At 42.1% G+C, this 10,307-nt stretch overlaps 1 protein-coding gene across 1 annotated transcript; it reads left to right on the top strand.

The window, feature by feature from the left end:
• The first annotated feature begins 3,204 nt into the window (after positions 1–3,204).
• On the top strand, positions 3,205–7,363 carry LOC130146708 (interferon alpha-inducible protein 27-like protein 2B). The gene is made up of 3 exons (XM_056333149.1): positions 3,205–3,399; positions 6,128–6,274; positions 7,138–7,363. Exons 1-3 carry the CDS (start codon positions 3,252–3,254, stop codon positions 7,164–7,166), a joined length of 324 nt encoding a protein of 107 aa, XP_056189124.1. The 5' UTR covers positions 3,205–3,251; the 3' UTR covers positions 7,167–7,363.
• Positions 7,364–10,307: the final 2,944 nt, after the last annotated feature.

The following is a 10,307-nucleotide window of genomic DNA, read 5'->3' as shown; positions in this document are numbered from 1 at the left end:
CCTTTTACTTTCCTTTCTTTTCTTTTTTCTTTTCTTTTCTTGTCTTGTCTTTTCCTTTCTTCTTTTAAACTGAAGAAGGGAAGGATGACCACAGCTCAGATTTTCAGAGTACTTCCAATCAAGTCTCTGGTTTTCCAATCCCGTTCAAAGACCACACGGTCTAGACAGTGCATGACTTCTGACACTTAAGGATTTCATTTGAACCTGAAACTCATTAGCTATATGTATAAATGCTTCAGCACCTAAGGCTACGGAAATTGTTGTGACACTGAAAATAAAGGCAGTTGTATTCTTGATATTCATGGCTGGCTGTTCTCTGAGGCTTAGAAGTGCCACTGGGTACTTTTCAGGTCAGCCCATACCAGCCGTCTCCTCTCTTCAGATTTCTAGCTTCTGGAACAGGGGAATTACTCAGATACTCTCCCAGATCCAATTTACTGTTATAATGTCAGGCTTGGTGATACAAATGAGTTATTTTCTTTCTTTCCATACTTTAACTAGAAGTTGCATCAGTTTGGCTCTTAAGTTATCACTGCTTGAATTTTTGGCAAATGTTCCACGAAGACTTACAACTGCCTTACAGCTCCTGTGCCAGGAGTTCCCTGTAAACTCAGCTGGACATCTACTACACTTGCCTAACATCCTGGAAGTTACACTTTTTAACCGGAAATACCAGTAAAACAGAGCAAAAAAAGGTAGGGGACCATTTAGGAGAATGTCTCTCACAAAGCCAGCAGGTGAGAGAAACATGTCTTTCTGGATGAGTAAGTGGAGGGAGAGGAACTCTGGAAGCTGCAGGCTCAGACACTGAGTTCTTGTTCCCAATCCCACTTCAGCAGTGACACTGTTTTTTTTTTAAACTGGAGGCTGTTAACGTCATGTTCCCAGCGTACAGTGAGGCACTGTCGCACCACCCCAAGCAAGGCGAGCACAGCAGACCCAGAGACAGGAGAGTTGAACCAAGAGTCCAAATCATCAGGCAAGTTTGCAGTGATGAGGCAAGTCCAAGGTCAAGCCAGAATCAGGTTCAGGTCTGGTGATGGCAGCCAGGGTCAATCACAGTCCAGTGGTTGCGGGGCCAGTCTGTCCTTGCTAACCAGGCAGGTCCAAGGTCAAGCCATGAAGGCAGGCTGCAGCTCAGCCTGGGTCCGTGAGGTCTGGCTGTGGTGGAGCTGCAGGCAGTGCACCTAGAGCATTGCTCAGGCAGGGACTGGAGACCCACGGGAGGCTGGCCAGGGTGGCTAAGACCTAATAGCAGACTCAGCCCTGACACAGGTACAAGAGATTGACCTTGTTTTCTTTCATTTTCATAAAAGAGATTGTCCCAGATTTTCATAAGAAGCTGAAAAGAAGTAAAAGCAAACCCATTCCAGGTCAGAACTTCCCCATAACTTACATTTGCCACACCACTTACAGTAACAAGAGCGTACCGGTGGGCAGAACTCAGCTGGTTTTAGCAGTGTCATCTGTGCCTGCTCACATGTTCCTCATGCAACTCGCTGCAGCCACTTAGCAGATTTTAGGGCCACCCCCTTGCTGACTTAGGCCCATGGCACACTTGTAAACAGAGGCTTTCCTTGAATGCCTTTGGTGGTTTCCCTCTCCTCATTACTCTGAGTTTTTTCACCTTGTTTTTGTGAGACTATCAACTCCTCCTGTCCCTGCCACTGTCTCTACCAATCATGAATCGCCTTGAGGTACTTTGCTTGCAATAAAACTTTTATTTTATCTAATTTTAAATATTGTTAGTTAAGCAACTTTGTGTGTATTCATTATGAATTATGTTTTAGGATTGAGTAAAAGGTCATCACATATAGTCTCTGCAACTTTGTGAAGCCTTCATTCCCTGTGACTTTGCCAGACTTTATCATCATTTCCTGATGGGCTGTTTGGAATATTAAATAAATGACATTAAAAAGCACCAAAAGTTTTTAGCATAGCAGTTTTAAAAGGAGGTTCTGTAGCAATATGTACAAAGAAAGTGGCATTTGGGGGTTTATCATCACTTTGAAGAGGGCCTGTAGCACTAAATGTCCTATTCTTAGATGAAATTTTACTTGCATTTAAGCTGCAACATTACATATTTTGTAATATTAAGTAGTAATTCAAAATGGTAAATGAGAGACCTGAGAAATTATTGGGATAAAGATGCATCATAATTACAGAAGCCCCGATGCAAGCAGAGTAGAAAAAAAAAACCCAACAGACGTTGGAATTAAAGAAAAGTAACATATTTGAATTAAAGAAAAATTGAACCAAAAAAAAGTTTAAGAAGCAGTGCTGCTCAGGGGTACATGGGCAGACATCACACTGCTCAGATAAATAACACATCTAAGAGAGGAACAGACTTTGTATCCTTTGCTCTATAACCCGCCATGTACAAGCTATAGGTACTATACAACTGTGAAAATACTCTATTTTTATTCTGTATATTTCCACTTTGAAAGCCATCCCTGTGGTAGTGCGACCTGATCAGATTTCCCTCTGTACCTAAGGGAGGAGGTCCACGGATTTTTAAACAGCCTTATTTAAACTACTGGCTAAGAAAAGCCGTGATAAAGGAGTGTGTGCCATTTGCAAAGCCCTGTTCATTGAAGAAGGAGGCCCTGCTTTAACAGGATTTGCATGAGGAAGAAGAAAACATCTGTGTCAATCTGCTTGTATGATCCAAGGTCCCCTAGCAGTTCCTTCCATAAAGAAATTAATTTCAAACATCCATTTTTAATTGAGTTCTGATTTCTAGCTCTCTGTAAACCATTTTTTTTTTTTTTTGAGGGGTAGCTGTACTACAGCTGAATTCTGGGTGCTATAACCAACTCAAGTTGCAGTTTCCACATGAGCATCACTTTATCGCCTTTTTGTCTATTGTCTTTACTCAGAGTTGTATTAATTTGTAAAAGAAGGGGCTATCTCCTGCGAGTAACATTCAATACAATAGAGTGCATTGCAAAAGAATGCAGAAGCAAAGTTCTCAGCCACATCAGTTGCTAATGAATGATTCTTACACTACTAATTTGTTTTAGTATCATAAGAGGAAATTAGCTGGTTTGCCTAAATTTCACCCTGACAACAGCAACAAAAAGGCATGTCCATAAATTCCAGTTTCATTTCCCAGGAGAGGCTAAGTTTTGGGTTCTTTTCTTTCTGTTTGCGATAGCAGTTTCATTTCTTTGTTGCTAGCTGGGCAGTGTATAAAAAGGTTGGCTGAGCCTCACAGTGCTTCACCGGATTCCGCACCATCAGAAAGAGAGATGTCTGACAAAAATGTCCAGAAAGCTGGTTTCACTTCCTCTGGGATCTCACGAGGATCGCTTGCTTCATCGATGATGTCCCGAGAAGCAAGAACATCGGGGGGAGGTGTGCATTCTGGAGGTCCTACTGCTACTCTCCAAGGAATGGGTATGAGCAATTTTGTGTGTATGTGGTTTTGTGGTTTAGTGCATAGAGCCAAACAACTTTTTTTTCCTTGAAAATAAGCTCACCAAGTAATCTCTTCTCTCCTATATTCCTGTATTTCACTGAAGACAAAATATTTATTTAACTGCATGTTATGAGTGGGATACTATTAAGGGTGTTTTCTGTGTATGTACATATGCATGAATGTACACATACATATGTGGTATTCATGAGATTCTGGACAATGTTTATTTGAAGTTTGTGCTCTCTCTCCATTCTGCTAGGAATCATCAATAATATGGAAAGTCATGGTAGCAATAAGCAGTGATACACTTATGCAAGAACATGATCTGCGTACCTACATTTCATATAAATTATCCGATTTCCCTTGCTCTTTACTCACGCACATCCATACAGGGAGAACCCATAAAACCTTATGCAAACATTATAGCAGAGGGAAATTAGCTGCAGTCCAAGACCTGAATTCATGAAGGGAATATTTACACATCCTTGACAGCACGTATCGAAGTACTAAAATTAGGCATAGCTGGCTTTCACATGAACTAACCTTGCAGCTTGCTTTTCTGTTGCATGCACAGACCTGACAGCCGTAAGCAGCTTGGCAGTTGTTGAACCCCAGATTCCATGGGATTCCTGCACAAGGTGTGCTCCCTACCAGTCTTGTCCATGTGACCTGATTCAGCAGGTACCCTCTAAGCAGACATAACTCCACAGAAGACAGTGCCCCATGTAATCCTGTTTTACCCAGCAGCACAGTAAGTTAGCTCGCTGACCTTGGATAAAGGCTTCAAAACCCTTTCTGCCTTGGAGTCTTGCACTCACATCTCCCACGTGTCAGGGGTGTGCTGACCAGCAGACTGGTTATAGGTGAGGATCTCTGCCATACTGGTCAGCTGCTGGTCCACTCCTTTTGTAGTAAGCAGCTAGGAGTCTACTAAAGGATGGAGCTGACCCTGACTCTGCCAGCCATAAAATGGGTGGTTGGCCAAGTGAGCTGGCCAGGGTCCAGATTCGGGGCATCTTTTAATAGTAAAAAATGTGATAATTTTGATTGAGAGGAAGTAAGGGGTTTTTAAAGATACAATGTGCGTTGCTGCCGATACTATTTGTAGCGTGAGGCTCTCTAGACAATGAGGGAATAAGTGACATAAGGGTCATTTAGAGAGATACTGCATGTGACTCCTGTGAGGCACTTTTTAATTTTCACTCTGTGTGATCTGATCAGTGATTTTAGGTTACTGAATATGGTGTTATTGAATATTCAATAGCAAAGAACTTAAGGGATGCTAACAGCAGAGAGGCAGAATATGGGAGAGCGAGGAGAGGAAGAGGAGCAAGAGAGCAGCAAGAGCTGCCCTCAGGCACCATGCTGCATTAGCAGCAGAAATTCTGGTACACAGAAGATGTCAATTACTTAATCTAACCATACATTGGAGCAGAGCCTTGCCTTCTGTTACAGAGAAGGGTGGCACAGCAGTACCCAGCATACCCATAACCACTGGCAAACCCTTCAGTGGTGATGCCCTACAGACAGCAGTAAGTTGCAGTTTCTAAATGAAAAGACTGAAGACTTGTATCCCTCCCAGTGCTGAGAAACTTTAGAAGAGAGAGAAGCAAAGTAAATGTTTAGCAATACCTGGTTTTATTCTTGCAATGCCTGTGCCAACTATGGGCTTTCATGAATACAACTATTTTGGTGCAGAAGTATCTGCACAACTCAAGGAAACCTTAGCCATGCCTACAGGAGATACTCCAAAAGAGTTTTTATCTATGTGAAAAATGCTAGCTCTGTAACATTGCCAAGACAGGTGTGAGCCTTGGCTCCCTGTAGCAAGAGAGCTTGCCACACATTCTTTGCCTGATTGAGAGCTAAAAGGGCCTGATTTCATTTCCGCAGGTGCTCACTGAAATCTCTCGTTCCTCAAACACATCTTCTTAACCTTTTCATTCAGACTGTAACCCTTCCTCCCCCCAGAACAAACACACTTGAAGGAGCATCTGATTCTGCAGCAGGGCATGAGTATTGTTCAGTATCACTTTACAGAAGATGTTATAACAAGCTCATCACCAAAATATTTGAGCATCCTCCAGGAATGCTTTAAGCATTATCACTAACATTTGTCATCACTAGTGCTTTAGTTCTCTCCCAGGAGAAGAGTTTGCAATGGAATACTTTGCTTGGGGTTTATTTATACAGGGATGGAGATATACATATATGTTAGCCACTGGCTACTACAGCTTTCTGTGTTTGAATTTTACAGGTATCTATTATGTGTAGGTTTATGCTATGGCAAAGTGAAGTGAAAGGAACGTATCCGTCACCTGGAACAGTAAGTGGTGAGGTCTGCAACAATGCTTAGTTCCTGTAGGAGTTTGTACCACAGTCCTCAGGCAGCTGATCAGAAAACTGTGATTTCAGCAAAGACTAACTGTACTGAAACTGTTTTGGAGATCCAGATTTATCAAAAATAGTCTGTGCAAGAGTCGTAGATCTTCTTTATGTTCTGGAAACATCCACGAAACACTGCATATGTCCTTTCCCCAAGGTGGCACCTAAAGGGCGCTATACTGATGGAACGAGTAAAGTAATCAGCAGTCTCCTTGCCTTTTGATACATTTGCTAGCCTTGATTTTCTTTAAAACACGGTAGTTTATAGTTATCCCTTAAGGTTCCTTCCAGTCAGTAACATTTCCTTTGTAACTGTTCTAGGTGCCAGAGGCTCAACCCATTCATCAGGTTTTACTAGCAGTGGAATCTCCAGTGGATCCCGGGCCTCCCAGATGATGTCCCAGGAGGCCAGATCTAATGGCGGTGGAACTCCCAGGGGTGGTACCACTTCCACTGTTCAGTCCGTCTGTAAGTGAGAGTCCTCCTGATAAGAGGGATTAACAGATGACTTCTGAGAAGTCAGCAGTATTTCAGCTCAAGATTACATTTACTAGTTGAAGGGATGTAAGTAAGAGAATTGGCTGCATTGTACTTGAAGCAACATTTCTCCTGTTTGTTGCTTTATACTTGGTGGGAAGCTAAAACTAGGTGATTTGTAGAAATAACTATGCCACAAAGTTGCAAAGATATGAGTGGATAGCAGAGAGAAATCTGAAACACACTGACAGACAAAAGGCCAATGGAAGTTTAGGTTATGCTTTCATCAGCACACCAGTGACAGTTCATTAATTTTTTTCTTTAAATTCAAATTCAGGGCCAAACCAACTGCTTTATGTTTGAACACATAAAACACATTAAGTAGGAAGAAACAGTGAAACATGAGAATGGAGTTTTCAGACTGATAGACAGGGATCATGGCTCCACTTCTTGTGGTCTTTTAGAATAGCTTAGCTTTCTTTCCTTTAAAGGAAATTCTTGAGTCAAAAGCAGAGGCATCTACCTGCAAATACCAGCTCAAAGCAGAGAACACCACAAGTTTTCCTCATCACCCTCCCAAGTCAATGCAACCCACACCTAGATAAAACAAACCAAGGTATGAGGGAGCCTAGTCTATACCTGAATGCATCAGCAAGGATCCTACAGGGTTTGGAAGAGAATTGGTGACAGGATTGACGTTCTTAATTTCAAGAAGTGCCTTTCAACGTGTAACACAGAACTTTGATCTCTGACCCGAGGAAGTTTGTAACGAATGCTCAAGTATTCTGTATGTTTCTCTGTAATGCAACTTTGCTTTAAGTTGTTCTCACATGTTTCTTTGTATTTGTCCTTAGCAATGGGTGGCAAAGGAGGAAGGCACTGAACAGAAGAAAAACATCAATCCAGAAGTAAGCTCTGCAAGCAGTTCGTCCTTTACTGACAGAGTCATTTGACAGCTTTTCCCCTTCTTTGCTCTCCCTGTCACTGACATGAAAGGCAAAGTCTTTTTCACATGCACAACTAAAGTTTATGTTAAAATGATGTATTCTTGCATTAAATAAATGGGGGCAGGGACAAGGAGCAGTTTCTTCCTTGATTAAACATTCTCTGTAGCACAGGCACACATGAACACAAGCTGATAAACGGAAGGTACTTTGGACTGCAAAAGTGTCTTATAAAAATGCTGGATTTAGCAACACTAGACTCTCCAATTACAGGTAGCTTGCTTTATTTATTTTACAAGGAGTGATCACAGTGCAAAAGTCACCCTGTTGTGAGAGAGAAGCATAGTAACACTTGGTAAGGGGCATCCAGCAGTTCCCTTTGCATGTGCTTCTAACGGGCTATCAGATTAACTTGTACTTAATCAAAAATACACATAAGCAAATGAGAACAGGTCCAAAGAAATTTCATAAATCATATATGCAACTGATATTTGTATCCCTCTACTATTTCTAAGGTCCCTTTCACATTAATTTAATTTCAAGTCCCTGTTTGTTTATTGAGAGGTGTTAGGATTGTCACAGTTGGACTGAAACTCCTCCTGTAAACTTACGATACCTGAGAACAGACAAGGAAGAGAGCCCATCTTATCTGGTATAGGTCTCACTACTGGGGCTTGCTGTTCTCCACGTGCCTGACTCCTTTCTTTTATATGTACTCATATGAAGAAGTTTCCCCAAATAAACACAATGCTGTCCATTCCCTATACAAATTCCCACATACATACATACTCCCCCACACTTCCATCTTCCTCCTGTTTTTCTGGCCTCTTATCCTCCTGCCCATAGCATCTTCCTCCCTCTGTATTTCTAACAAAACCACACAGTGCAGCTTCTCCTTCTTTTTCCCTATCTCAAGGCAGAGGGAGAGAGTCTCAAACATTCAGGCCAGAAGTTAAGAGGTGCTAGGGTTCATGGTGCTGCAATCAGTGATTTTCTCCAATGGCTTCTGTCACTCAGCTCGAGCAGTTCCGTCTCAGCTGCATCTCTTCACGGCTGGAAGATGTGTTTGTACCCGAGCGCCTTATGCTCTTAGATAGGGCCTTCTCCCTCCTGCCTAAACACCTTCCTGAAAGGACATGAGGACTGAGTGTTTGCCTCCAGTGCAACAAAATTAAATTTAATTACTTGATAGGGGGAGGAGTGCTAGCATGAAGGAGAGGCTGACGAAGAGGGGAAGAAAGGTATCTTCATTTGCTGTGCTATGCGAAGTATTAAAAGACAATTGAAAAGCAAGGTCTCCATTTAATGGGATGGAGCTGCTTTCCTAGCAAGGTGCTAGCTTGGGCACATGTTTAAATGTAACCAGGAGTTGAAGTCATAAACTCATAGAAAGATTTAGTTTCAGAGAGACCTTGGTGTGAGGAGAATGGGGACACTTTTCTAGTCCAATCTTTTGCTTAAAATAGGGTTAACCTTAACGTTAGAATTGTTTGCTCAAGGCTTTGCCCAGCCAGGTTTTGAAATTCTTCAAGGAAGCAGATGTCACAGCTCGTCTAGGCAACCTGTTAAAAAGTTTCACCACTCTCACAGCTGAGATTCTTTTCTGTATGTGGAAATAGAATTTCCTTTGTTGCAAATTCATACTTACTCCAATGGATTATTAAGTACATACTTAATGGTGATGTATTTTAGAGTTTTCCACTTAAGAGAAGCACCAATATATATGCCTTCCTGAACTGGCACCTAGGTCTAGAAGTGGTGAAGATGGGACTAGAAACATCATTTACAGAGCTTAGTGCCTCCCAGTGCCACTGCTGAGAACAGACGCGCTATTTGCAAATCATGCACTGTCACATCAACAGGAATGGATGTTTTGTCTCTCCCTATAATTTCTGTACAATTACAGATGTAGAGATTTCTTTGCATAATATGGTGGCTTGTATGTTAGCTTTCATAGTTAAGGATCCTGAACTGTTTTGTTCACTGCAAGGGAAATGCAGCAACGTAATTACACATGGTTGATTTTTCTTAAGGTCAGAGACCTTTTGACTTGACTTTAGTCATAGTTTACGTGTGCAGGTGCATGTGAAAGCTTCCTTGCTCATTGCCTGCATGCTGGCTATCTGCTGCTAAATTTTTACTGCTGCCATAAATATCTAATTGTAATATTGCTGTTGTATTCTGTAATAAATAAAGAAAAGTAATGAAGAACACTGCGTCCAGATGAAAAGAAAAAATATATATATAAATTAAGCTGTTATGGAGTAAAAAATTGAAGCAATCAGGATTCACAGACAACAGCCAGACTCAAGGGTCTGAAAATCTGGCTGAGAAATGTGGGGCACACTCTCTGAAATGGTATTTTAGATATGATTTTCAGCCTGACTTTATTCTCCTCTAGCATCCCTCCAGATCTCAGCTACCTCTCTGCAACAATGGTTTTCACGCATGCTCCAGTCACCTTTAAGCACAAGGCAAAAGGTTTGACTGGACACAAACAATAAAACCTAGAAACTGGTGTCACTGACCCCAGAAGAGGGAAGGGAGGGGGAAGCTGCTGGTTTTACTCTGATGAATTCCTGTCTGGTTCTTCTGTTGTGGTTGTCCCTGCTTATAACAGGCTTGCCTTTCCCACTGTCCCCACCAAAATAGCCTCCAGTTAAGCACTCCCCTTTCCTTCTCACTTTCAAACCTGCTCCATAGTCATCCTTGATCCCCATTACAGCAGCAAGCTCACAGCTGCTGCAGGACATCAGCAGGGTGCTGTTACCTTCCTCTCCTGCCTTGGCTTGCCCTCTGCGAGAACTGTGTTGGAGCACTTTGCTGGCTTGGGCTCTGCCCCATAACCTCATGTCACCCCTAAAAAAGGCTGCGGCAGCTTTGTCAAAGAGTACTGGGGTAAAGTTAGAGAAAGCTGGCTACTTGCCCAAGACCACAGCAAAATTTTCCTAAAGCGCTTAACATTCCTTACTCCTGGCAGCTTAATCACAGTTCTGCCATCTCTTTACACAGGGGGGAGGGAGCATAAGGTCAGTGTAAGGCAATGTGATTTTGACTGAACAGCATTTTATGTCTATTTA

The sequence above is a fragment of the Falco biarmicus genome, chromosome 3 (assembly GCF_023638135.1).
Source record: "Falco biarmicus isolate bFalBia1 chromosome 3, bFalBia1.pri, whole genome shotgun sequence".
NCBI classification, from domain to species: Eukaryota; Metazoa; Chordata; class Aves; order Falconiformes; family Falconidae; genus Falco; species Falco biarmicus.
The sequence above is the reverse complement of the archived record's forward strand: the minus strand, read 5'-3'. Positions and strand labels throughout refer to the sequence as shown.

What these genes read in the sequence shown, in the direction of transcription:
- LOC130146708 (XM_056333149.1), top strand. Translation starts at nt 3,252, where the DNA reads ATGTCTGACAAAAATGTCCAGAAAGCTGGTTTCACTTCCTCTGGGATC. An exon ending in TGCTACTCTCCAAGGAATGG is followed by an intron (nt 3,400 to 6,127) that starts GTATGAGCAATT and finishes TAACTGTTCTAG; the next exon opens with GTGCCAGAGGCTCAACCCAT. An exon ending in TTCCACTGTTCAGTCCGTCT is followed by an intron (nt 6,275 to 7,137) that starts GTAAGTGAGAGT and finishes ATTTGTCCTTAG; the next exon opens with CAATGGGTGGCAAAGGAGGA.